General features: G+C 48.2%; 1 protein-coding gene across 1 annotated transcript in view; it reads left to right on the forward strand.

Moving 5' to 3' along the window:
• celsr2 (cadherin, EGF LAG seven-pass G-type receptor 2) overlaps positions 1-27,481 on the forward strand; it is a 72,677-nt gene that overhangs the window by 35,468 nt on the left and 9,728 nt on the right. The window contains exons 4-21 of the mRNA XM_061832117.1: positions 5,847-5,962; positions 6,891-6,979; positions 12,694-12,851; positions 12,970-13,133; positions 13,391-13,516; positions 17,478-17,644; positions 17,941-18,120; positions 18,204-18,317; positions 20,246-20,402; positions 20,494-20,635; positions 20,716-20,836; positions 22,099-22,282; positions 22,377-22,478; positions 22,608-22,702; positions 24,266-24,475; positions 24,548-24,731; positions 25,923-26,229; positions 27,313-27,480. Of these exons, the coding sequence (XP_061688101.1) occupies positions 5,847-5,962; positions 6,891-6,979; positions 12,694-12,851; positions 12,970-13,133; positions 13,391-13,516; positions 17,478-17,644; positions 17,941-18,120; positions 18,204-18,317; positions 20,246-20,402; positions 20,494-20,635; positions 20,716-20,836; positions 22,099-22,282; positions 22,377-22,478; positions 22,608-22,702; positions 24,266-24,475; positions 24,548-24,731; positions 25,923-26,229; positions 27,313-27,480 (2,784 nt within the window). The remainder of the gene's footprint in view (positions 1-5,846; positions 5,963-6,890; positions 6,980-12,693; positions 12,852-12,969; positions 13,134-13,390; positions 13,517-17,477; positions 17,645-17,940; positions 18,121-18,203; positions 18,318-20,245; positions 20,403-20,493; positions 20,636-20,715; positions 20,837-22,098; positions 22,283-22,376; positions 22,479-22,607; positions 22,703-24,265; positions 24,476-24,547; positions 24,732-25,922; positions 26,230-27,312; position 27,481) is intronic.

Here is a 27,481-nt window from a genome sequence, read left to right on the forward strand (position 1 = left end):
TAAATAACTTCCTCACCCACATCACCCGCAAAAGCTCCGTTATGCGTCACCCGCATCACCCACGTTGGCACGTACCGCATCCCGTTTCTGATCTTCTCCATATCACGTGTTTTACCTGCATCCCCTCGACTGCCTTTTCGCGCAACGTGACTCGTTGCTCGTCCGCCTCCGCGCAACTCTCAGGGTACCGTCGAGCATCGGCACTCTTCTGTCGAGCCACTGCGGCGTCACATTCCTGCACCTGACCGAAAAACGAGTGCGGAACCGCCGCTGACCGATCGAGCACGTAAATCAGTGTGCTGTGCTTACAAGTTAATGGCGACTGGACGGGAGGAAAAACTGTATTTTTTTTAGAGTCGAGATCCTGCAGTCAACGTAATGGTGGAAGTTATTTTATTATCCTCCAAATTTACTTCTTAGCATGTTTGCTATTCCTTCATATCATGGAATTGATGATGAAATCAACGCTCGCTGGAGCGGTTCGCAGGCGACTGGGATGAGAATCAGCACCTCCGAATCGGAGACCGTGGTCCTCGGAAAAGGGGTGGCGTGCCATGTGTACCATGTGTCGGGGATGAGAATCCTGCCCCAAGTGGAGGAGTTCAAGTATCTTGGGGTCTTGTATCAACTTTGTATCGATCCGTTGTGGTGAAGTCGAAAAGGTGAAGCTCTCAATTTACCAGTTCACACCCTCACCTATTGTCACCAACCTCCGATGCGAGGTTGGACCCAAATGCAGGACTTCAAGACGAGGACATGATGTTCGACGTAGTTTTATTCAAAGCTGAGGTCATGCACGGTGTAAGCGGTCCGAGAAGGCAGAGGCACAAAACGGTAAGCAAAGGCGGGATCCGAAAACCCTGAAGCCAGGTCAGATGACTGGGAGACAAACTATGAACTAGGACTTAAACTGAGGTGGCACAGAAAAACTGTGACGAGGATAGCCCAAAACTACGCTATTTTCAGTGGTGGAGATTCCTGCTGTCAGTGAATGCAACTCACTAACTCCGGGTACTAGAAACTACCCAATGGCAGTTACAAAAACGCTTGAAAACTTAAATACGCAGTCTAATGAGAGGAGCCAGATGAGGCGGCTGGGGCGTCTGATCCGGATGCCTCCTGGACTCCTCCCTGGTGAGGTGTTCCGGGCATGTCCCACCGGAAAGAGACCCGGAGGACGACCCAGGACACACCGGAGAGACCATGTCTCTCGGTCGGCCCGGGAAGAGCTGCAAGAAACGGGCGGGGAAAGGGAAGTCTGGGAATCCCTGATGAAACTAGTTCCCCCTGCGACCCGGCCTCTGAAAATAATACCCCGCTTGTGATCCTCCTGGGTTCGGCCCTTCTTTAAGCCCGGCTCGGATGACCGTCTTTTATCTCTCTTTTTTTTTGTTTGTTTGTTTTGATGCCGAACTGGCCCAACCAGTTTGCAAAGTGCTCTAAAGTTCAGCGGCAGATCAGAGAAGGGCCGACGTATGTACGGGAGAACAAGTAGCGCTGACGCTGATCAGGTTTCGCCCAGGAACAACTTGTCTTAAGATGGACGGATCAGAATCTTGTTTACACCGGGCCACGCGTTGCATTCTTTACACATCCTTTTTGCTCACCTGCAGTAAAAAAATTTGGTTTTACAAAAAGTTTTATCGGATCAACACCGACTGATTGAAAGCGAGCATACCCTAACTTTCTGCTCATCTTGACGTATTTTATACTTTCTCAACCCAAAAAGAAATTTCATATTAGAATTGACACTGTCCAGCATCCATAGTAAAAATCCAATCACAATTTTTGGATCTTCTCTTGCCCCTCACCCAAAACGATTTCTGGAGTGAGATCCGGTCTCGGGTTTGGCCTTCCCGTATGGAGTTTGCATATTCTCCCCACGCTTGTGTGAGTTTTCCCCGGGTACTCCAGCTTCCTCTCACGTACTAAACAAAATAACCATTTACACCACAGGTGTCAAACTCAAGGCCCGGGGGCCAGGTCCGGCCCGCCGCATGATTTTATGTGTCCCTCGAAGGCAAATCATGTGTATCAACTTCCAGGATTTTTGTTCAAATCTGTACCAAAATTTAAAATTGTCATAACGTATGTGATAACATTGAGATATTGCAAGCCTTTTTGCGTTACCAAACAATAGTTGCTCTCGATTACTCATTCCAAAACGAGTTCATAAATTTCTTGTGTAAATTTGATGAAGCGGTTAAAGATTTTTACGGTTTGACAGTCGTGACGGCCCTCCGACGGGAACCGTAAGTAAATGTGGTCCTCGACAAAAATGAATTTAACACCGCATGTTTTTTTAGAAAAGTGTGCAGAAGCTGGAGTACCCTTCGAAAACCCAAACAAGCTCAGAGAGAGCATCAAAACTCTCCCCAAGACTCGATCCCCAACTCTCACAACTGCTACCCACTAGTCTACTGTGTGTACTGTAATACATATTCCTTCATTCATCCGTCCGTCTTCCATTAGACTTTTCCTCGCTCGGATTGGAAAATGCCCAGATGCATCCAACTGCTGACTCCATATTGAGGAAGCAGCACAAATATTTCATAAAAAAATCCATCCAGCGGTCGTGCCGTGTTCCCGTGCTACAGCACATGTACTGTACGTTGGATACAGTACTGCGACCCCCCCTCAACCCCTTCCTTTATTCCTCGTCACCGCACACGTCGTAGGCATCGCAGCATTCTGGCGTTGCGTGACATGGTTCCCCGCATAAGGGCAGACTGTTTTTTTTTTTTTTTTTTTTACTGATGAGCGCCTGACGCGACACAAAGTGATGTGCGTGGTTACTCGCGGCTGATTACTCTCATAGTCCCGAGAGCCCCGGGGTGGCCTCGAGGTTCCGCAGCGTTTCAAAGTGATACGTCCGAGACGAGAACGGGGCTGCTTTGTGAGAGAGTCCAAATTATTATTTTAGTTTTTGTGTGTATGTATTCGAAATGTATCGAGGTGGTTTTACGAATTCTGCGACCGTCGTTTTCCGCGATATTCTCATTGCGGCAAAGGTAGCGATTCAGTTTTTGCGTTTGCGCACCAACAGCGTCACGTACATCTCGAGAAGACGCCGCAGCTGCGTTCGGGATCCAAACCCGAATGTCCTAGTTGGCCTCGTGGTTTGCGTCAGCTGCGCGATGCTGTAAAGATAACAAGGTCGGGGATTCAACTCAGCCGGAGCTCACCACGAAGGATTTGAACTAGTTCTTGAAGGGATGCTAGTCTGTTTCCTAACGACTGTTGCGGTGCCCTCGAGCAATCCTTACTGGAGAAGTGGAAGCTACGCTTCTTGACAAATGTCATTATCACAAAAGGAGGATGAACACTAACTAGGAACAATCAGTGAAAAAAAAATAAACATCCATTTATTCATCCATCCATCCATTTTCCTTGCCGCTTATCCTCACGAGGGTCGCGGCGAGTGCCGGAGCCAATCCCAGCTGTCAACGGGCAGGAGGCCGGGTACATCCTGAATTGGTTGCCAGCCAATCGCGGGGCACATAGAGACAGACAACAGTCGCACGCACAATCACACCTTGGGGCAATTTAGAGTGTCCAATTAATGTTGCATGTTTTGCGACGTGGGAGGAAACCGGAGTGTCCACCCGGAGAAAACCCACGCAGGCACGGGGGGAACATGCAAATTCTACATAGGTGGGTCCAGCTGGAAAGCGTTGGCCTCACAGTTCTGAGGTGCCGGGTTAAATCCCAGACCCACCTGTGTGGAGTTTGCATGTCCCCGTGTGGGTTTTCTCTGGGTGGGCACTCTGGTGTCCTCTCACATCCCAAAACATGCAACATTCATTGGATGCTCTAAATTGCCCCAAGGTGTGATTGCGAGTGCGGTTGTTTGTCTCGATGTGCCCTGCGATTGGCTGGCAACCAGTTCAGGGTGTACCCCGCGTTCTCCCCGTTGAGAGCTGGGATAGGCTCCAGCACTCCCCGCGACCCTTGTGAGGATAAGGATTGTGACTGCGGTTGTCAGTCTCCATGTGCCCTGCGATTGGCTGACGACCAGTTCAGGGTGTCCCCCGCCTCCTCCCTGTTGTCAGCTGGGATTGGCTCCAGCACTCCCCGCGACATTTGTGAGGATAGGCGGCTAAGAAAATGGATGGATGGATGGATGGATGGATGAATAACTGTCCAGATACAAAATCATATAACAGCTTCACAGAAAAAGAACTGAAATGAATCGTTAATTTATGGCAGACGTCGGCCTGGAAAGGAGCCTATAAGGCAGTTTAATACATGAATTATTTCATCATCTCAGCAATGTTTGTGCCCAATTTTTGAGTCTCAATTTTTGCAATCCGCACCGTGAACGTTCTCAAATTTACATTCTGTCTTGTTTGTGTGTTTGCATTTTGTTTTTTTTGTCAGTTCAGCTTTGCTTGGATTGCATTACCGTATATTATTACGATGTACGTTTATGTATCATGGACGTGATCCAGATGCAAACATCTGCTCGTCTTCCTTCCCGCTTCGCCGTCCATGCGGAAATAATGACACCCCCCCCCCCCCCAACTTTGACTTCGGCCTAGATTTTCTCGTCTCTGTGTTGTCTAATGTGCCAATCGCTATTCATGGCACACTTCCTTTCTTTTTCTCAGGCCACCTCTCTGCTGTAGCCCCACGCCCCCCCCCCACCACCACCACCACCGCCCAGCCCCCCACCCCCCCCCCACAACCCCCACCTCCGCTCACGGTGTGCTTATTCATTCATCTCATCATTTCCTATGTTTGCATTTTCATCTCTGTAAAGCGCAAAATCTTTATCGTCGTCCTGCGCTCGCACTCCTTACATTGGATTTAAAATAAAACATTTTTCGAGTGTTACTCTCCATTTTTTAAAATAAATATTCAATAAATTAAATAAAAGAGACTTAAAAACCAGAATGACTGAAGCTTTATAACAATGCAGTAATACGATTCATTACGAGACGAGATTTCCCTTCATGAAACTTCGAAAGATACTCACAACACCTCAATGTTATCATTTATGATGTGAGAATTTTAAATTTTGGTACAAATTTGAACAAAAATCATGGCAGTCAATACACATGATTTGCCTTCGCGGGCCACATAAAATCATGCGGCGGGCCGGATCAGGCCCCCGGGCATTGAGTTTGACACCTGTGATATAAATCCATCCATTTTCTTTTCCGCTTATCCTCACGAGGGTCGCGGGGAGTGCTGCACCCTATCCCAGCTGTCAACGGGCAGGAGGCGGGGTACACCCTGAACTGGTCGCCAGCCAATCGCAGGGCACATAAAGACAAACAGCCGCACTGACAATCACACCTATGGGCAATTTAGTGTCCAATTCATGTTGCATGTTTTTGGGATGTGGGAAGAAACCGGAGTGCCCACCTGGAGAAAACCCACGCAGGGACGGGGAGAACATGCAAACTCCACAGAGGGAGGGCCGGGATCGAACCCGGGTCCTCAGAAGTTTGAGGCCAACGCTTTTTCCAGCTGATCCATCGTGCCGCCTGTGATAGAAAAGAAATCATGTATTAATTATCGCGCGACTTGTCATATTGTCGTGCTATTAACCCTGCAGACCGCAATCGCAGTGATATTGTAAATTGATTTCTCTGATGGCGTCAATCAAAACTGGGCATCGTTATCGTTACAAAGGAATTTTATTAATAACGTCGTGCATTGAAATTTGCTGAATTGCGCCGGTGTTCCTCATAATATTTTTTTTTCCAATCATTTCAAATAATAGTCAATACAAAATAAGGGCCTTATTGAAATTCCTGTAACACCTGAGGGAATTGTAATGCATTTGCAAGATATTGATATTGATAACCTAGCAATTCCAATTTTGTTTTTGGTCCTAGATTTGCAACTAAGGAGCCCGACGGTTTATTGGTGTACAACGGCCGCTTCAACGAGAAACACGACTTCATCGCCGTGGAAATCATCAATGAGCAGATTCAGGTCACCTTCTCCGCAGGTAACAAACACTTTTATCATCTCTGTATATTCATAAAAAGCGTCTCGCGCGGAAGTAAATACGTGCCGCCGGGAATTGAATGAAAAATCCCACTGGAAAAATTTGATGTTGTAAAAGTCACATTGGGATTTCAAAGTGATCACATTTTCAATATCTCTATTTCACTTTAACTTTTCAATGTTGACAAATTCGCCATCTAAAAAAATGCAATCTTTAAAATTCATACGCAATATTTTCAGTCTCTCTGGCTGTAATTCACTCTCTAACAACCAGCCAATCGCAGTTACGCTTTCTTTGTCACGTGACATCACCTGACTAAGAAAGCGTAACTGGATTGGCTGGATCGGTTCTGACCCGAAGTAACCCAGGCGGTGAATTTCCGACAGCGAATTGTAGACTGAAAATATTGCGTTGGAATTTTAACGGTTGAATTTTTTTAGATGGTGAATTTGTTAACATTGAAAAGTTAAAGTGAAATACAGCTATTGGAAATGTGATCACTTTGAAATAAGTGTGTGAATTTTAACAACATGAATTTTTTTTCTGTGGCATTTTTCATTCAAATTCAAATTTACTTCCATAGTTTGGCCCTTCAGGAAACTATCAGAAGTCTTTTCATGGGGGGGGGGGGCAGACAAGCCAGCGCTAGCTAAGAACGTCGCACGTGTCTGTGTCGGTCTCATGATGTCAAAATGTCAAAAGCGTGACGATACTCGGACCGGTCGGAATCCAACCAGGCAATTTATTCACCCGCTGCCAAATCCAACACTTGTTAGCGAACACACTGAACATGTACGATCGGAAGTTTAGAAAAGGTCAAATCAAGTTTAGGGTGCATTTTCGCCTGATCTTGAACTTTTTAGTTTCGAACATTTTGCGCTCGTGTGTCATAATCCGTCGCCATGATCGACCTCGCTTCTTTCCACAGGTGAAACCAAGACCACCGTTTCCCCTTTCGTCGTCGGCGGCGTGAGCGACGGCCAGTGGCACGCGGTGGAGGTCAACTACTACAACAAGGTACCGTCTTAGCGTCGGGACAAAACAAAGCGTCGACAGAAGAAGTTCATCGTGGTTAATCTGCGGCAAAAACGTCAGTCGGGGGGGGGGGGGGTGTTGTGATTCTCTTGAAGTCAGCGTCCTTTTGGCAATACGACGCTGGAACGAGATCAGAGGGTGCGAAGGAGGCGGTGGGGTGACTTTGTTGGTCCATCTCGCCGGTGTCACGCTAAACAATGGCCGCTGACAAATTGATCATCTGGAAAGATGCCAAAGGATTAAGAGGGGGGGGGGGGGGGTCGGCGAAGTGGGTTGTGCGCATTATTTTTCCAGATGTGCTCATTTCGGATTTAAGGCGAACGAATTTCTCCGTACCGACGACTCGACATCTCAATCAGGGACAGGAATGTGCGGCCAACGTTTTTCTGTCTGCGCTTTCCCAGACGGCCGAATGTCCCGTTTTAGTCCATTCACGAAAGCCACTTTGCATTAGAAAGATGCGCCCCCGCCCCCACCTAACCCCCCACCCCCCGCCTCCCACTCACACGCACTCCCCCGCAGTTCACATTTTCTAGTCAACGTCTATGATAGCATAGCTGTGCCCACAAAAGGGACGAAAGGGGTTGAAGGGGCGAGGGGGGGGGGGGGGCACTTGTTCTTTTCCCAACAACCCATTATGGACTCTTTAGTCAAGTTGTTACAAAAGCTGAAAATTGTTACGCTGTAAAAAAAAAACATTCCCATGTCTTAAACACCCCCCCCCCAAAAAAAAAAAAATATTATTGACCCGTTAACGTTGCATCATCAAAGAGAACAAGCCATTTTCATCACTTCTAATTAGTTCGTCACCTAATGGGTATTAAATAGTTTCCTCCGGTTGGGCACGCTGATTTCCTCCCACATCCCAAAAACATGCGACATTAATTGGACACTCTAAATTGCCCCTAGGTGGCATTGTGAGTGTGGCTGTTTGTCTCCATGTGCCCTGCGATTGGCTGGCGACCAGTTCAGGGTGTACCCCGCCCGCATCCTGCTCGTTGACAGCTGGGGTAGGCTCCGCCACTCCCTGCGACCTTCGTGAGGATAAGTGGCTAAGGAAATGGATGGATGGAGTGAGTCAGCTGGTAAAGCGTTGGCCTCGCAGTTCTGAGGAGCCGGTTCGATCCCGACCCCGTGTGTGAGGCCTACGCTTTACCAGCTGCGCCACATATATCAAATCGCCTTTCCCAATTGAAATGCTTGGAATTGCTTTTAATCCGTTCCAGCCTTGCAACAAACCCAACAAAAAATGTTTGTCGTCTGATTTTTACTTTATGAAAACACACAATAATGACATAAGTATATAGGAATCAAGTGAATTAAAATAATTTTGCCTCATTTATTGCCTCACGCTCGCCCTTTTTCGAGGAATTGTTTTATTATTCTGTTATACGCATTATTATTTGACTTTTGGACAAGTAAACATCAACCTGTTCCGTAGCCCCACCCTTAAAGCAATCCTCCCTCGTCCCGGGACTCCTCCCCTCGGAGGCATCCCACGGTGGCCCTCTCTGACCCAATCCCTATCAGCAGGGGGCGGGGCAGAGGAGCAGGGGGAGGGGTGCGTTTGAGATTGAAATGCGGCTTTCACGGTCGCCGGGTTCTGTGGAGAATGGCAATGACCGTCGCCTTTGTGCGTGGTTCTGCTCCTTTTGGGACCGCGGGCAGTGAATGATGCGGCCCCGGGGTTAGGTGCCCCGCTCTGTGTTCTCGGGAGCGCAGGAGAGCAGCGGAAGAAAAGCGGGCGAGAAGTATTGACTCGGGCTTTGAACGCCGATGCTGCGCTTCGGGGCCCAACTGGCTCGTTGCTATGGTTTTTCCAGTCAAATCTTTAGATCGCATATGCGTGAGCGACTTCTCTCCCTCCCCCTTTCGCATCCCCGAAACTCATATTCCCATAATCCATCCGCGGCAAACGTCGGACTTGAGCAAATACGGACATTCCGAGGGGGATGGGGGGGGGGGCGAGTCTTTGTTTGGGCGGATGTCATCTTGACAGTCAGTCATTAACGGGCGAGTCAACAGCCGTGACTGATGACAGCAGAGGTCAGCGACGGAGCGTCCGATCTGGACCGCTGCCTGTTCCGGAACATTCACAAGAGCGGGAGGGAAAAAAAAAAAAAAAAAGAAACAAAATTTAAAAAAAAAAAAAGAACATTTCACCGTCGGCCGATTCAAACGGAGTGTTTGCCTTTTTCATCATCGGCAAATTTGTAACGCGCCGCCGGAAAACAGAAAGCGCGACTTGACTTAACGAGCTGAGGATGAATCGCTGGGACTTGAAAGGGACAAATTGCATGAAGACATTTTGGAAAAGGGAAGACATTTTCATAATCCAACGACATTCAATGCAAGAGCTACAAAACAAAAATCCAACGCGACGTTTCTGTGCCTCACACTGATATGTCACATATGCAAACTTATTAACGTTTTGACACACTGACGAAAATGGCTGTGGGTCACGAACGGACCCCCGGCTTTAAGGGCACACCGTTTTTTCTCGTTGTGGTTGATACAACACAATATATCAATTCCAGAAAATGGTTCGAGAAGTGATTTATTGGAAAACCGAATCGATATTTCCCACTACAATTGATGGAAAAAAGAAATAATGCATTCCAAACCTAAAAAATGTGTCTTTTGAAAGCATTTTTTTAAACCTTTTCCTGATAATAAACTGCATAGTGGAAATACATGTGTAGTTTAAATACTTTATATAATCAAATAATTTTAAAAATATTGTTATTTTTTGCTTAAAATGTACGATTTAGTAGTAGAGTTCACTAGGCTGAGAGTGCATTGCCGTATCTGTAGCGTTTAGCATTCCAACGTGTAGCTCGGCCGCACGCCCTAACAGTCAGCTCTGATATTATATTGGATGTGTGGATGTTGTTCAGAGTCTGACCTCATCTTACAAATGTGATGGGCTCTGAACCGAACTGAAATGTTTGCGAACTAAAACATTTTTCCCATTAAAATTATTGAATTCGTCCGTTCCAACCCGAGAGGCAGTTTTTTTTCTTAAATTTTATAACTAATAACCGTACTTTTATTCTGATCTGCTTCATGGATATATTTTTTTTTTTACAAAAAATAAATAAGTCTGCTTACAAAATTCATCTATCCATCCGCTTATCCTCACGAGGGTCGCGGGAGCACAGGAGCCTATCGCTCCTGTTAATTATGTGTGTACCCCTTTAAGAGCGGAGGGGGGCGGTGTCCGGTAAACTAGGAAGTAGAAGTAGGCTGAGCAGCAGCTTGTCGTTCGAGATTGTGTGCTTGCTTCCATCCATCCATCCATCCATCTATCCATCCATCATTTTCTTAAACCGCTTATCCTCACAAGGGTCGCGGGGTTAGGGAGCCGATCCCAGCTGTCGACGGGCAAGTGGCGGGGTACATCCTGAACTGGTTGCCAGCCAATTGCAGGGCACACAGAGACAAACAGCCAATCGCACTCACAATCACACCTAGGGGCAATTTAGAGTGTCCAATTAATGTTGCATGTTTTTGGAATGTGGGAGGAAACCGGAGTGCCCACCCGGAGAAAAGCCACGCAGGCACGGGGAAATCATGCAAACTCCACACAGGGGGAGCCAGGATCGAACCCGGGTTCTCAGAACTGTGAGGCCAACGCTTTACCGCCGCTCACAAAATTATTTGGCCAAAGTTTAGACGGCAGCAAATTCAGAAGTGACAGACGGGCCGTTCGAGGCGCGATCGAGTTTCGGTTCTGGTTCAATCCAAACGGGACAATCGCGTACGTTCTCAAGCTGTCAGCACCGAGCAGGTTCAAACGGCCTTCGCGTCTCCTGTGCGTGCGCAAGATGGGCTCAGGCCTCCTAAATCCCGTCGGACCAGCTGACAGCCCAGCGCCGCGTCCTCTCCCGCAGACCCAACGTTTGGTCAGCTGCACGACGGGGTGGGGGGGGTGGGGGGGGGGGGGGGGGGTTTGGATGCGGGTCAGCGGGGGTTTTGTGAGGACTTGACTTGTCCGTTTGGAGCAGCAGCTTGAGCTTGTGCCGGTTCCAATGAGCTCGGCGTGACCTCAGAGAAACCGCCCAGTTTGAAAAGAGGTCGTGACCTTTATTGATGGCGTCATCGTTCTCGGCCCCCGCCCCGTCCCGCCCCCTCGCGCTTTTGCCGCCTCCCCGCGATCGGCTTCTCAGACAACGAAGTCGAAAGGGGATGACGTCCCGCCGAGAGGCCGCCATTTGCGCGTGTGTGTTATCTGGCCACACGCTGCCGTTAGCTTTGTATTGTTGCATGAATTGTCGGCACGCGCGACAGCGGCTGTAATAAGCAGATTTTGGGGATCCGGTCGGGAGGCCAAACAGGCGAAAGGCAAAAGGTCATAGGGCTGATCTTTCCCGCTTTCAAAGCCGCGCCCTTTAATACTAATCTGGCCCAAAAGGCGATTTACGCAATAATCCTTTCCTCAATGCGGCAGAAGAATGCAATATTTTCTTAACGTCGCAGCTTTTAATGAACGCCGAACAGCCCAAAATACGGCACGTTCCTAAAATAGCGCTTCGTAACGTCATCGATGCTTTAATCTGTCAATCTGCACGGGCTATTTTCCGCTAAAATGAACGGACGAAAAGTTTCACGCGAACAAAGAGCAAATCAGGAAGGAGCTAAGTATGGTAAAAGACTTCATTAAAGGTCAAGTGTCATGCCTATAAACCTTCTAAAATAGATATTGTCATGAAAAATACATATAACATTATTCACTTCATGTCTATGTGAAAAAGTAAATGTGAGCGGAGAGCGCGTCATCCACGCGCAAACTAGCGGAAGTCTCATTCGCCGTATTGGCTGCAATGTCTGTTCATGACATCACACCGCGACATTCGCCACTGAAAACACGTTGTGCCAACTACTATGGGACACGGAAGCTCTTTTCACAATCGGGTGAAGTGACCGGGGCAATATTACCCTCTCGTTTCGAGCCATATTTAGATGACATGCGGATCAATTCTAACTAACAACAGACGCCGAGATGGTACGTTTGAGCCAGCCCGGCCGAAGCCGTCCGCCTCGGACGCAATCGAGTGAAGTGACCGGGGCAATATTACCCTCTCGTTTCGAGCCATATTTAGATGACATGCGGATCAATTCTAACTAACAACAGACGCCGAGATGGTACGTATGAGCCAGCCCGGCCGAAGCCGTCCGCCTCGGACGCAATCGAGTGAAGTGACCGGGGCAATATTACCCTCTCGTTTCGTTTCATTTCAAGCCATATTTAGATGATATGCGGTACGTATGAGCCACCCCGGCCGAAGCCGTCCGCATCAGATGAGGCAATATTACCCTTTCATTTCGAGCCATATTTAGATGATATGCGGATCACTTTTAACTAACAACAGACTCCCAGACACTATGTACGAGCCAGCCCGGCCGAAGCCGTGCCCCTCGTCCAAAGCCGTCCGCTGCGCCGAGGGGTACATCGACACATTGCAGCTGTATACACGCTTATCTGTCATTTGGTACCCACGAACCTCTTGTCCTTTAAACCCACGCTGGCAAGACCGGGATTCGAACCCTGGTCCTCAGAACTGTGAGGCAGACGTCTCTTAGCCCCGGGCGACAAGACCTGTCAATCATATGACAATTCAATCTTCACATAAAAATACTTGTGATGAACCGTGAGGGGTGGGGCGATATGTGTCATGTGGCGTCTTTGCCCGCAGCCCCTCCTAAACCAGGCCGGCCTGCCGCAGGGTCCCTCGGACCAGAAGGTCGCGGTGGTGACCGTGGACGACTGCGACGACCGCGTGGCTCTGAGGTTCGGTCACGTGATTGGGAACTACACTTGCTCCGCGCAAGGGAGCCAATCGGGGAGCAAGAAGTGAGTGGATTCTGCTGCAGTGCTTTTCATAAAAAATAAAGTTCTTGAAGCCGCAACCCCTCACAAATGTCTTGAACCGCGCGATATATTCGGTGTCCGTGTGTTCTGCTCCGTCAAGGTCGCTGGACCTGACCGGGCCGCTGCTCCTCGGCGGAGTCCCCAAGCTCCCCGAAGACTTTCCCGTCCGCAACCGCCAGTTTGTGGGCTGCATGAAGAACCTGCGCGTGGACAACCAACGCGTCGACATGGCCGGCTTCATCGCGAACAACGGCACGCTGCCCGGTACGCGGCGACGCCGACGCCGTCCCGACGCCTCCCAAGCTCGGGCGGCTCGGCTTCGGTTCTGTTTTGTAGTCGCCGTGCGCAGGAGAGCTGCAGAGAGAGCAAACGCCGACTGTAATGAGCACAGCGGGGCGGACGGATCACGAGGAAACGATCGGAATAATCTGCTTTCCCTTCCTTGCCGCTGCGATAAAATAACGAGGCAGGAACACATCACGCATGAAGATGAATCATTTTTTTTCCCTCCGCCTTCCCAGGATGTTCCACCAAAAGGCACTTTTGCAACACCAACCCGTGTCTGAACGGCGGAACCTGCGTCAACCTGTGGGGGTCCTTCAGCTGCGACTGCCCGCTCGGATTCGGGGGCAGAAACTGCGAAAGAGGTGAGAGGGAGAGTGGAAGTGTCCACACGGGGCAAATTTTTGGACCCCAGAGGGGGCCCGACGCCACTTGCCGGTCCGACCCACGAATCACCCGATTTTGGGGTGGACAAAGAATCCTTAAGCGCTGGAAAGCGCTCGATAAAATCCCGGTCGGCCCCTTCGCCAATCGCCAAAAATCCGCAAGACGTCGCCGTAAAAAGGCTTGCATTTGCCGAGGGATGCCACAAGATGGCAGCAAAGCACCTATTATGCCAAAACACCACAGATGATACCAAAGCAAAAACGCTATTGTGTTGTTCTAAGGACAAGACCAGCGAGTAAGTAGAGTTTTTCAGTAAATACCGGCGTGCAGATTCCAAATAAAACATCTCCAAATTTGTCTGACTGACACTTCGCCCAAATTCAAATTTTGTTCCTCTCTTTCGGTCAAAGTCGGCAGAGGCCAGTTCGATGGACCCATAGACAGACGAGTAAGTTTGCGACTCTATTCAAGTTACCAGATACGATATCAGTACAGTACAACCTCGGTTCTCGACCACAATCCGTTCCAGAAGGCGGATCGAGAACTGATTTGTTCGAAAACCGAATCGATGTTTCCCAGGTCTGCGTGGAGAGGCTGCGTTAGACACAATAACAACGCAGGTCGTGGGTCAGCTGGTCGGGTCGCGCACGTTACGTTATTTCCGGATTTTTTTCACGGTGCGTTCGAATTCACAATGACAACGCGCGTCGTGGGGTCAGCTGGTCGGGCGGGCCCCGCGCGATATTTTATTTCCGGGTTTTGTCGCAGGCGTTCCAGTACCGATTTTCGCTCGAAAAGAGAAGCAAAAAAAATCTCCGTTTGTTCAAGAACGGAGACGTATTCACTGTAACGACAATACTAGCGTTGCTTGTTTCGGGGGAGTCTGAATGGCCAGTGGCACCACGCTGCCTCCGACAGGTCGGTCTCGGTACTACAACGCTCACATTTTAAAATGTTAAAAAAAAAAATCGTCATGCGTTTATCCCACTTGACTGAAACGTCCAAAGGGACCATTTAGAGAAGTGGTCTCAAACTCAATTCACCTCGGGGGCCGCTATGGGCACATTCTAGCTGAGGCTGGGCCGCAGTTTCGGCGCACATGCACGCAGTTTAAATGAGAAATTAAAAAAAAAAAAAAAAAGTCTTTTTATGTATTATTTCTCAACACAAAATAAGATAAGCGAGGAAACTGGTGTGAACAAGTTGTATGCAAAACTACTCGTGAAACTCTCCATGGCAACAACCGCTGTAATATTTCAAGGCTGGTCGCTGTCACACCCCCGGGAGCCACAACCCCACCGTGATTGGTAGGTTTGTCAGTGCCATTCATATAAAACTTGAGGGCCGACTTTCATCGTAAGGTGGGGGCCACAAAATGTCACACTGGGGGAGCCACAATTGGCCCGCGGGCCACGACTTTGAGACCGCCGATTTAGATGGATTCTAAGCACAAATGATACAAATGTACTTATTGTGAGATCTTCGATGGAATTCAAAATAAAGTCTTCCAAAGATGAATTGAATTGTAAACATTGAGCAATCTTCATCAACTATGTAAACGGAAAAAAAAACATCACCCAATCAAAAAAAATCACAAAAACCTCAACAATCCATCGTAGGCTGACGGTATTCCAGCCTCCGACTAGTATAAGTGCAATGAAATATAGCTTAAAGCCAAAAAAAAAAAAAAAAAAAAAAAAAAACCCGCATATTCCAATTCATCTTGAATAAATCGCGTGAACAAAATTTGTATTTTTGACATTTCAACAGTTTTATGGACGATTTCTCGCAGCGTCTGCGCCAGTTCTGAGTGCCAAGCGGGCTGCTCAAACATAATTGAAACGCGACTAATTGCCGTGTGAGTCCTAACGACACGCATGATTGATCTTGTGTTTCCGTTTGTCCCATTTTTTTGTTTCACCTGCTACACCGCAGCCTCTTTCTTTCTTTCTTTCTTTTTTTTTTTTACTGCAATGTGAGAGGATACGCAGAGCGGCTGAAACTGGGCCGCGTGAGCGCGCAATCCGCATAATTGCATTTGCCGTGTTTCAAACAAGGGAAGAGATGATTGTGTTTGTTTTTGGTTGACGATCAGATAAGAACGGAGGTGTGCGGAATTGCTGTGCGGCGCAGCAGACATAAAACGCAGCGTTCCCGTCTCTGTCGTCACGTTAGCGTCGCTAATCAATTCGGACTTGTTGTTTTCTTGCATTTTGTGCGCATGCAGATGCATAAAACATTGCACCGCGTTGAGTGTAGTGTACGGAACCCCGAAAGGGACATTGAAAAGTGAAAAAACCAAGTGGTTTCTCATTGTAATGAGATACGTATCTCATTACAATGAGTAAGTTACTCATTGCAATGAGAGTGTCGAAAAATGGCTACCTTTTCGTTGTAGCTTATTTACCTGCCCGCGGTAGCTTCCTGAATAAAGAATAAAGGTCTTTTATACATGCACACATGCAATGGATCAGTCACTCATTACAATGAGAAACTTACTCATGAGTAAGTTACTCATTGCAATTAGAGTGTCGAAAAATGGCTACCTTTGGTTTGTAGCTTATTTAAGTGCTAGCGGTAGCTTCCTGAATAAGGAATAAGGGTCTTTTGTACATGCACACATGCAATGGATTAGTTACTCATTATAATGAGAATGTTTCTCATTACAATGAGAACGTTTTTCATGACATTGAGAAACTTTCTCATCACAATGAGAAACTTACTCATGAGTAAGTTACTCAGTGCAATGAGAGTGTCGAAAAATGGCTACCTATGGGTTGTAGTTTATTGAACTGCTAGCGGTAGCTTCCTGAATAAGGAATAAGGGTCTTCCATACATGCACACATGCAATGGATTAGTTACTCATTACAATGAGAATGTTTCTCATTACAACGAGAAAGTTTTTCATTGCAATGAGATGTTCTCATTACATTGGGAAACTTACTCATTACAATGAGTAACTTACTTACAAGTAAGTTACTCAATGTAACTCATGAGTAAGTTACTCATTACAATGAGAGTGTCGAAAAACGGCTAGCTACGGGTCGTAGCTTATTTAACTGCTAGCGGTAGCTTCCTGCATTCAGGTAGTCGTAGCTTATTTACCTGCTAGCGGTAGCTTCTTGAATAAGGAATAAGGGTCTTTTCTACAGGCACACACGCAATGGATGAGTTACTCATTACAATGAGAAAGTTTCTCATTACAATGAGTAACTTACTCATTGTAACTCATGAGTAAATTACTCATTACAATGAGAGTGTTGAAAAATGGCTACCTATGGGTTGTAGCTTATTTAACTGCTAGCGGTAGCTTCCTGCGTTCTGGTCTTCGTAGCTTATGTACCTGCTAGCGGTAGCTTCCGGAATAAGAAATGATGGACTTTAATGCATGCACACATGCAATGGATTAGTTACTCATGACAATGAGAAAGTTACTCATTACAATGACAAAGTTTCTCATTTTAACTCATGAGTAAGTTACTCATTAGAATAAGAGTGTCAGCTACCTACGGGTCGTAGCTTATTTACCTGCTAGCGGTAGCTTCCTGCGTTCAGGTAGTCGTAGCTTATTTACCTGCTAGCGGTAGCTTCATGAATAAGGGACTTTTACACATGCACACATGCAATGGATGAGTTACTTACTCATTACAATGAGAAACCAGTTGTTTGGGTTTTTTTTTCAATGTCCCTTTAGGGGCTCCGTAGTTCTGGGAGCCCCGGGCTGGAAAAACGAAAACAACAACAATTCATTTCTCTGTGTGAGGAAGGCCACTCAACATGCAAACTCCACACATGAAGGTTCGAACCTCAGAACCGCGAGGCAAACGTGCTAACCGCTATCCACCCCGGAAGGGTTCCACCCAAATGCGTTGTTTGACTTTCGGGGGCTTTCGCCTCGGGAGGTTCCGCCACACATCGAGACGATTGGTTCTCCGCAGCGATGGCCGACCCGCAGCGTTTCCTGGGCGACAGCCTGTTGCGGTGGGACAACCTGGCGACGGCGAGCTCCGTTCCCTGGCACGTGGAGCTGATGCTGCGCACCCGGCAGGCGGGGGCCACGCTGCTGCACGTCTCCTCGGGCCTGCGCCACAACCTCACCCTGCAGGTCAGAACCCCTCTCGGCTTTCAACGCAATCAGATGCCGTTTTTATAACCCGGAACAAAGCCAATGAGCTCGCCGAAAAGCAAAAACCTCAGACAACGTAAGGTTCGAACAACTGGAATGAGAGGATGGATATGATGTGGATATGGATATGATCGATCCAGATATGTGCACATAAGTATATGACGCGGATCTTTTTGTGCTTTGACTTCATATTCTGCTCCTCTGCGCTCTTCTATTATTGATTGACCCCCACCCCACCCGGTTCCGTCCTTTTCTTCACCTTCCTCCCGTTGCAGCTGCGCAGCGGGAGCTTGCTGATGGGCCTGCACAGGGGGGAGGACTCCACGCTGTCCCGCGTGGAGGAGGCGCTGCTGAACGACGGCGACTGGCACCACTTGCAGCTGGATATCAGCAGCTCGGGCGGGCCGGCGGGCCGCCACAAAGCCGTCCTGTCGGTGGACCACGGACTCTACCTGGTGGGAAAACGCCGCAATATTTATTCGTGACCGATCTCGCCGCTCGGCCGCCCGCCGCTCAATGCCGGCTCGTGCGTTTTCAGGCCACGATGCACGTGGACGGCGAGTTGCAGGAGTCCACGCTGAAGGCTGTCAGTGTCGGCGGTTTAGCGACGCCTGATGGGAAAATTCAAAATGGCTTCCGAGGCTGCATACAAGTAAGACGCTGCTCTCGATAGCATGTTGACAATCGACCAACCATTCGGCGAACGGTGGCCAACGTATTCCTGCTACAAGTCCCAAAACCTTCGTCCGTTTTCCGTACGGTTTTGGTTTAACCTTTTCTTCGCTGCTTGACTGAGAGAAATCAGCGTGTGGCGTCCATTTTATTGCCGTCATCGTCGTGCCTTATGGTGTGAACGCCCGTGGGAAGGTTTTCCTTCTCCAAGACCCCCAAAAATTCCATCTTTTAACGACCTTTTAAAGTGAATTTCTGAAATCGTGTGATGTATTCCTATAATTCCCGGCCTACAGAGCACACCCGGTTACAAGACTCACCCAGTACATTTGTCAAGGAAATACCATTTGGTACATACATAAGCCGTACCCGTGTAAAAGCCACAAGTGCCCACATTGAAACACAAGATATTTACAAAGAAAGACGGTACACAGAAAGAGTTTTCAAAGTTTTAATAGCTTAGCTTAACATAGCAACAGCACGGTAGCAAAAACTGCGCTGGTAAAAAAAAAAAAAAAAGAAAATAGCTGCGGCAGCTACACAGAAGCAACACGGTAGGATAGCACTAACAAGACCGGTTCCAAAAAAAAAACATAATTAAATAACTGAGATGCGGCAGTAACACAGCGGCGCTGACGCTAGCGCGGCGCTGATGCTAGCGCGGTGCTAACAGGGCCAGTTAAAAAAAAAAAACATACTGGTAAAAATCACTGAGACACGCAGTAACACAGCAGCAACAGGCGAGCGCAGCGCAAACAGGGACCATTAGAAAAAAAAAACATACCGGTAAAAGTCACTTTCTCGGCACATGAATTCCATCGCTTTCAGTCTTACCTTTTCCGCTGGAGTGCCCCCTTCCGACCGTTAGAAAAAAATGCACAAATTAGCCGCATCACCGCAGAAGCCGCAGGGTCGAAAGTGTGTGAAAAAAAGTCGCGGCTTATAGGCCAGAAATTACAGTACTTATTTGTGGAAATATGCTCATTTTTATTGGCCGTGGCTAAAAGGGGGCCCAGTATTAACATGAGCCGCCTTACCCGCAGTATGTAAAAACCTTTCGACTCGACCCATCTGGAGAAGAGGGGGTGATTATTATTTTTTTTATCTTCTGATCAACGTATCACCTGTGGCCTCTGACCTACTTTAGAGCGCCACGTTGTCGGCTGTGCGAGGTTAAAAAAAAAAAAATACAATAAACCTCCAACAGGCGTCACGGTGGCTCAGCTGGAAATCGGTGGCCTCACAGTTCTCAGGCCCCGGGGTTCAATCCCAGCCCTCCCTGCGTGGAGTTTGCATGTTCTCCACCTTACCTGCGTGGCTTTTCTCCGGCTGGGCACTCCGGTTTCCTCCCACACCCCAAAAAACATGCAACATTAATTGGACACTCTAAATTGCCCCTAGGTGTGATTGTGAGTGCGACTGTTTTGTCTCCATGTGCCCGCCTCCTCCCCGTCGACAGCTGGGATAGGCTCCGGCACTCCTGTGACCCTTGTCTGGATAAGCGGCTAAGAAAATGGATGGATGGATGGATGGATGGATAAAGCGCTAACATGACAGCTTTGAGCTGGCACGCACGGCTACTTTAGAGTGCCTCGTTGTCATGCCGTGAAAAAGTGCCCCAGACTGCCTGCCATGCTATATTTTCACAACTTGGAGCACATATTTATGTGTAGGCATAAGCGATGTGTTAGATGAAGTCCAAATCCATTTTTCCAGGCAGTGCAAGTGGTATTTGTACTGTCTGTGGTTAGCTTCTCTGCGGTGTGTCAAATCGACACCTTTGACAAATATTGAGACTGCAGTGAGCAGAATTTTTACACATCTCTCAAACCCGGCCGTGTCGTTAAGAACACTCTCTCTCCTCTGCGGTTCCGTTCCGTTGTGCAGACGTGTTTGATTTCCGCGCAGGGTCTGCGGGTCGGCGGGGCTCTGAGTCTGAGTCAGGCCAGGAAGGTGAAGGTGGAGCCGGGCTGCAACGTGCCCGACCCCTGCAGCTCGGGCCCGTGTCCCGCTCACAGCTACTGCAGCGACGACTGGGACAGCCACTCGTGCACGTGCCGCCCGGGTCAGCGCCGATTCCCAGTCCTGCGAAATGATTCATATATCACGTGACCCGCAACCGTATTGTCCCGTTGACTTTTTTTTTTTTTTTGCAGGTTACTACGGCACCAACTGCACAGACGCGTGCACGCTCAATCTGTGCGAGCACGAGTCCACTTGCGCCAGGAGGACCGGTTCCTCCCGCGGTTACGCCTGCGAATGCCCGCACAACTACTTCGGCCATTACTGCGAGAAAAAGTACACCCCCGGAACAACGACATCCGTTTGCCCGCGTTTGACGCTTTAAAATCCACAAATATGTATTTCCGTCCCTGCAGGACTGACCTGCCCTGTCCTCGAGGTTGGTGGGGCCACAAGACCTGCGGGCCCTGCAACTGCCCCACTGAGCGCGGGTTTGATTCCGACTGCAATAAAACCACCGGCGAGTGTCGCTGTAAGGTGAGTGGATACATTGAATATTTTCATAATTATAGACGGCCAGAGCTGCCAGGAAATATAGTTAGCGTTGTCCCTTCGACCATCTTTACGAACTTTACTTTTGTTTTGCAAATTATGGACAAAAGTCCGGTTTTTGTTGTAATTATTCATTTAAAAAAAAAATGAATAACACATTTTCCTCATGATTTTTTCAGTTAGTTGGGTGAAAACTACAGTTGCATTGGGAAAATGAAATTATAAAATTTTAAGCAACATTAAGAAAAAGCAAAAAAAAGAACTATTAATTTTTTTTTTTTTTTTTTTTTTTTACAATGCTGAACTTTGCTTAAAATTGTAAAATTCTGTACTATGAACTGGACGAGTTCATTTTTGCGATGGTGAACTGAACTTTGAACAAGTGGGCGTAGAATACATGTGTTGCCCCTCCATTTGTGTTCAGAGGGTTCAAAAACCGCAAACATTGGCGCTAACTGTTAGCACGTCAACGCTGCTAACGTTAAGCTAGTGGACCATTCTGAAGCCGACGTTGTTTGAAATGTACAACGTTTAATTCTCTTTTTTTAATGTTTAATTTTAAAGTAAACTTCAACAGAATGTGTCATTAATCAGCTTGAATCCTCTTTTTTTGAAGACTTGTTTGACTATTTGCCAAATTAGAGATCAATGTGAAGTGATTTGAATTCCCAAAAAGAAAAAATATGGATGGCTCGTATCTGAAATGAAAACGCACTAGTCCGGTTACTCATAACTCGAGGCACCACTGTACTAAAATGTTAAATAGTGTAAAAAGTGTACTTACCCCGAGACTGAGCTTGCATACTACACGTGCTACTAGTGCTAATCTTTGGCATCATTTGAATATGTATCCTAGAATATGTACAAACTGCACATTATGTGGATGAATTATTATGGTATTATTATACCAGAAAGGAATTTCCGGCCTACAAATGCTTTCAACCCTACGGTTCATGTGGCGCTAGCGTTAGCACGGGGCTAACGTTAGCACGGCGCCAGCGTTCGCCCACCTGGTTGTAAACCTCAGCACACAGAAAGAGTTTAACGCTAGCGTTGCGCTAGCGTTAGCACACCTGTTTATAAACCTCTTTACACGGAAAGCGTTTAATGCTAGCGCAGCGCTGGTGTTAGGGCTATAACCAGGCCGGGAATTACGGTAGATGTCTGTAGTTTCTTCCACTTTCCAGGTTCGTCTCAATGGTTTTTGACCGTACGAAACATTTTCAATATCCCGTGTGCGTTCGCAGGACAATCACTATCGTCCCGAAGGCAGCGACACGTGCCTGCTGTGCGACTGCTACCCGGTGGGCTCCTTCACCAGAACGTGCGAGCGCCACACCGGTCAGTGTCAGTGTAAAGCGGGCGTGATCGGACGCCAGTGCGACCGCTGCGACAACCCCTTCGCCGAGGTTTCTCCTGACGGCTGCGAAGGTTAACAGCCCCCTCAGCTTCACCTCCGCTTCCCGTGATTGGCGCGCTAAATATTTTTTCCGTTTTCGCCCCGTGCTGCTCCTTTCCGTGCCAGTCATCTATGACAGCTGCCCTCAGGCCATCCAGGCTGGAATCTGGTGGCCCAGAACCAAGTTTGGGCTCCCGGCAGCAGTCCCCTGCCCCAAGGGAACTCTGGGTAGGATGTTTTTCAGCCGACGTTTCGATTACCGTAAAACGATGTCAATGCCCGGAGGGCATTTTTGAAGCTGCAGCCATTTCCCACCTCGTGCAATAATCCTCATCCCACTTCCTTTTTCCTTCACAGGCACGGCCGTTCGCCACTGCGACGAGCACAAGGGCTGGCTGCCTCCGAATCTCTTCAATTGCACGTCGGTCACCTTCAGCCAGCTGAGGGCGCTGGTGCGTGGCTTCCGTCTCGCTCTCTTACACGCTTTCCACGATTACGCCGCACGCTGTTCCGAGAAATGGTCGGGTAGACAATTATCAAATTACCGTTATTTCCCGGCCTGTTATTATCCTCACCAGTACATTTGTAAAGGAAATACCGTTTACATAACTCTAAGGCACAGGTGTGAAACTCGAGCCCCGGGGGCCAGATTCGGCCCGGCACGTGAGTTTAAGTGGCCCCCCCCCCCAAGGCGAATCGTGCGATGATATTTGTTCAAATCTCTAGCAAAATTTCAACATGTCACCTCACAAACGATAACATTGAGATATTTCAAGCATTTTTTGTGCTATCTAAAAGCTATTACCTTTGATTTCTGATTCCAAATCTAGTTCATACATTTCATGTGTAAATATGAAGCGATGAAAGATTTTTATGGTTTCACAGCCCTTTGAGGGGAAACTGTAACTACAATGTGGCCCGCGATAAAAAATGAGTTTGACACCTCTGCTCTCGGGCATATATTTTTTGTCCTTTCTGGGGGAAAAAAAACGCATATACCGTAATTCCCGGCCTACAGAGCGCACCTGGCTATAAGCCTCACCCAGTACATTTGTAAAGGAAATACCATTTGGTACGTACATACGCCGCAGCCGTGTAAAAGCCGCAAGTGCCCACATTTGAAACACGACATATTTACAAAGAAAGACGGTACACAGGCGTTTAATGCTAGCACCATCATGCTAACGCTAGCACCGGGCTAATGCTAATGCTAGCTAACAGGGCCGGTTAAAAAAAAAACATACCGGTAAAAACCACTGAGACACGGCAGTAACACATTAGTGCAGGGTATCAGGGCCGGACCGGTAAAAGTCACTTCCTCGGCACATATATTCCACTGGTCTCACTCACCTTTTCCGTTCGAGTGGCCCCTTGCGGCCGTTAGAAAAAAAAAAATACACAAATTAGCCGCATCACCCCATAAACCGCAGGGTTGAAAGCGTGTGGAAAAAAAGTCGCGGTTTATAGGCTGGAAATTACGGTAATTACGTTCCATCGAATGAATAAAGATTTGCTATTCAAATTGCGCAAACACCGCTGTGATCCGGCGCTAATGCTAAGGCTAGCGCCACACTAACGCTAACGCTTGCGCTGCCCTTACAGTCGTGGCACGTAGGCCGCAAATTACGGTACATGAGATGATTTTGTATTATTATTGTCATCTGCACTTTAGCTCAGGAACCCTAAGGAGCAGTTTTGACACATTGTGGAAGCAAAAATATGGATTTTAAAGCGAGTTTGATTCCAGCTGGTTCCACAATTACCGTTAAAAATCATTATCTTCAATTTTTTTGTTTGTTGTCACTGTTACTTCTTACGTCTTACATCTTAATGAGTTTTATGGCAAACCATGGTTATTAATATTACTCGTACGTGCATATTTTAGCATCTCATCTGTTCATTTACAAAATGTTGAGCGCAAAAGTTTGTTTTTGTTTCTATTCGGGGGGTTAAAAAAAAAAACCATTTTTGATGGATGTCTTCATGTACGACACGCGTGCCTCTTCTTCTCGCAGTCTGAAAGATTTTCCCACAATGCATCGCTGCTGGACTCGGGCCACGTGCAGCGGACGGCGGCCATGTTGGCCAACGCCACCTTGCACACGGAAAAGTACTTCGGCAGCGACGTGAAAGTGGCCTACGGGCTCACTCAGAGGCTGCTGCAGCGCGAGAGCCGGCAGCGGGGATTCAACCTCACGGCCACGCAGGACGTCCACTTCACCGAGGTGCCAGACACGCACACGCCACTTCATCCTTTTGAATAAGGTCGCCTGATCTCCTCCGGCTTGGGCCCGCAGAACCTGGTCCGCGTGGGCAGCGCCATCCTGTCTCCCGACACGCGTCCGCACTGGGAGCTGATCCAGCACAAGGAGGCCGGCACGGCGGCGCTGCTGCGCCGCTACGAGGAATACGCCAACACTCTGGCGCAGAACATGAGGAAGACCTACCTCAGCCCCTTCACCATCGTCACGCCCCACATTGGTGAGCCTCCCTACATTAAGCAAACACCCGGCCGCTTATCCTCACAAGGGTCACGGGCAGGAGGGCGGGCTACACACTGGACTAGTTGCCAGCCAATCGCACCATTTGAAATATCCATCCATCCATCCATTATCTTTGCTGCTTATCCTCACAAGGGTCACGGGGAGTGCCACAGCCTATCCCAGCTGTCATCGGGCAGGAGGGCACATGGAGACAGACAACAGTCGCACTCGCAATCACACCTTGGGGCAATTTAGAGTTTCCAATTAATGTTGCAGGTTTTTGGGATGTGGGAGGAAAGCGGAGTGCCCACCCGGAAAAAAACCCACCCAGGCACGGCTCCACACAGGCGGCTCTGGGATCGAACCCGGGTCCTCAGAACTGTGAGGCCAACGCTTTACCAGCCCATGTAGAAACATGCAAACATTAACATTAAACAAGTCTTTGCATTTTATTGTTACAATAATAACATCGTAACGATCCCGCGACACTTGTGAGGATAAGCGGCTTGGAAAATGGACATTGACATCATAACCATGCGCCCTCAAAATAATCTTACATATTATTATAATTGTCACATTTTTTTCCATTATATAATTGTGCTGATGATGTATATCGTACGTCGCAGTGAAGATATGTAATAATTAGTTAATTAAATGTATGTGATCCATATTTAAATGTTATCCTTTATAAAAACAATTTCACAAAAATAATATTCAGCATTGCGTAGGAATCCACAATGATTATTAATGACTAGTTATTGTATTGTATAGCATCAATCCAAATAGTTTTTGTTATTGTTGTTGTTATTTATTTATTTATATTTACATTAGATATATAAAGTAATAAAATATTTCCATACATGTATACTAAATATTTATTATATTTTATATTATCTTTATGTGCCCTGCGATCGGCCGGCAACCAGTTCAGGGTGTACCTTACCCGCCTCCTGCCCGGTGACAGCTGGGATAGGCTCCGGCACTCCTGCGACCCTTGTGAGGATAAGCGGCAAAGGAAATGGGTGGATGGATATATGACCTTTTTTTTTTTGTTTTCACAATCCACACCCACGATTATTTATGAATAATAACAATTAGTCATGGAGAGTAAAGCGGTACAGACAAGAATTTTGCAGTTCTTGGATGGATATTTCATAAAGTCCGACATATGTAACGGTGTCCGTTTTAGTCATCTCAGTGGACCGTCTGAAAAAGATGAACTTCGCCGGCGCCAAACTCCCACGGTACCAGTCCCTGAGGGGGCCTCGGCCGGCCGACCTGGAGACCGCCGTCACCCTGCCCGACTCGGTCTTCCGGCCGCCCGCCGACGCCGAGGCCCGCGGGAACCCTGACCCTCTGCCGGAATCCTCGCCAAGGAACAGGAAGCGGCGCCACCCCGACGGCGAGCAGCCGGACGCCGTCGCCAGCGTCATCATCTTCCACACGCTGGCGTCTCTGCTGCCCGAGAGCTACGACCCCGACAAGAGGAGTCTCCGGTAAGAAAAGTTTGCGTCGTTTCTCCGCAACTACGGCTTGAAAAGAAAAAGTTCAGATTTGGGTCAATTCAACATTGCTGTGAATGTTTGATTATCTCGACGTGGCCTGCGATCGGCTGGCAACCAGTTCAGGGTGTGTCCCGCCTCCTGCCCGTTGACAGCTGGGATAGGCTCCGGCACTCCCCGCAGCCCTTGTGAGGATAAGTGACTTAAGTAAATGGATGGATGGATGGATGGATGGATATTTCAAAGGCTGCGATCAGCTGGCAACCAGTTCAGGGTGTGCCCCGCCTCCTGCCCGTTGACACCTGGGATAGGCTCCAGCACTCGCTGCAAACTTTGTGAGGATAAGCAGCAAAGAAAACGGATGGATGGATGGATATTTCAAAGGTTGTGATCGGCTGGCAACCAGTTCAGGGTGTACCCCACTTCCTGCCCGTTGACAGCTGGGATAGGCTCCAGCACTCCCTGCGACCCTTGTGAGGATAAGCGGCAAAGAAAACGGATGGATGGATGGATGGATGGATGGATGGATATTTCAAAGGCTGCGCTCGGCTGGCAACCAGTTCAGGGTGTGTCCTGCCTCCTGCCCGTTAACAGCTGGGATAGGCTCCAGCACTCCCTGCGACCCTTGTGAGGATATGCGACTACGTAAATGGATGGATGAATATTTTAAGGTCTGCGATTGGCTGGCAACCAGTTAAGGGTGTACCCCGCCTCTTGCCTGTTGACTGCTGGGATAGGCTCCGGCACTTGCTGCAAACCTTGTGAGGATAAGCAGCAAAGAAAACGGATGGATGGATGAATATTTTAAAGTCTGCGATTGGCTGGCAACCAGTTAAGGGTGTACCCCGCCTCTTGCCTGTTGACTGCTGGGATAGGCTCCGGCACTCGCTGCAAACCTTGTGAGCATTAGCAGCAAAGAAAACGGATGGATGCATGAATATTTCAAAGGCTGCAATCGGCTGGCAACCAGTTCAGGGTGTGCCCCGCCTCCTGCCCGTTGACTGCTGGGATAGGCTCCGGCACTCCCTGCGACCCTCGTGAGGATAAGCGGCTTTCCTTCCCCCCCCCCCCCCCCAGCGTGCCAAAGCGTCCCGTGATCAACACGCCGGTGGTGAGCATCACCGTCCACGACAACGACGAGCTCCTGCGGCACCCGCTGGACAAGCCCATCAGCGTGCAGTTCCGCCTGGTGGCCACCGAGGAGCGCTCCAAGCCCATCTGCGTCTTCTGGAACCACACCATACTG

Source organism: Syngnathoides biaculeatus, chromosome 10 (assembly GCF_019802595.1).
Source record: "Syngnathoides biaculeatus isolate LvHL_M chromosome 10, ASM1980259v1, whole genome shotgun sequence".
Lineage (NCBI taxonomy): Eukaryota > Metazoa > Chordata > Actinopteri > Syngnathiformes > Syngnathidae > Syngnathoides > Syngnathoides biaculeatus.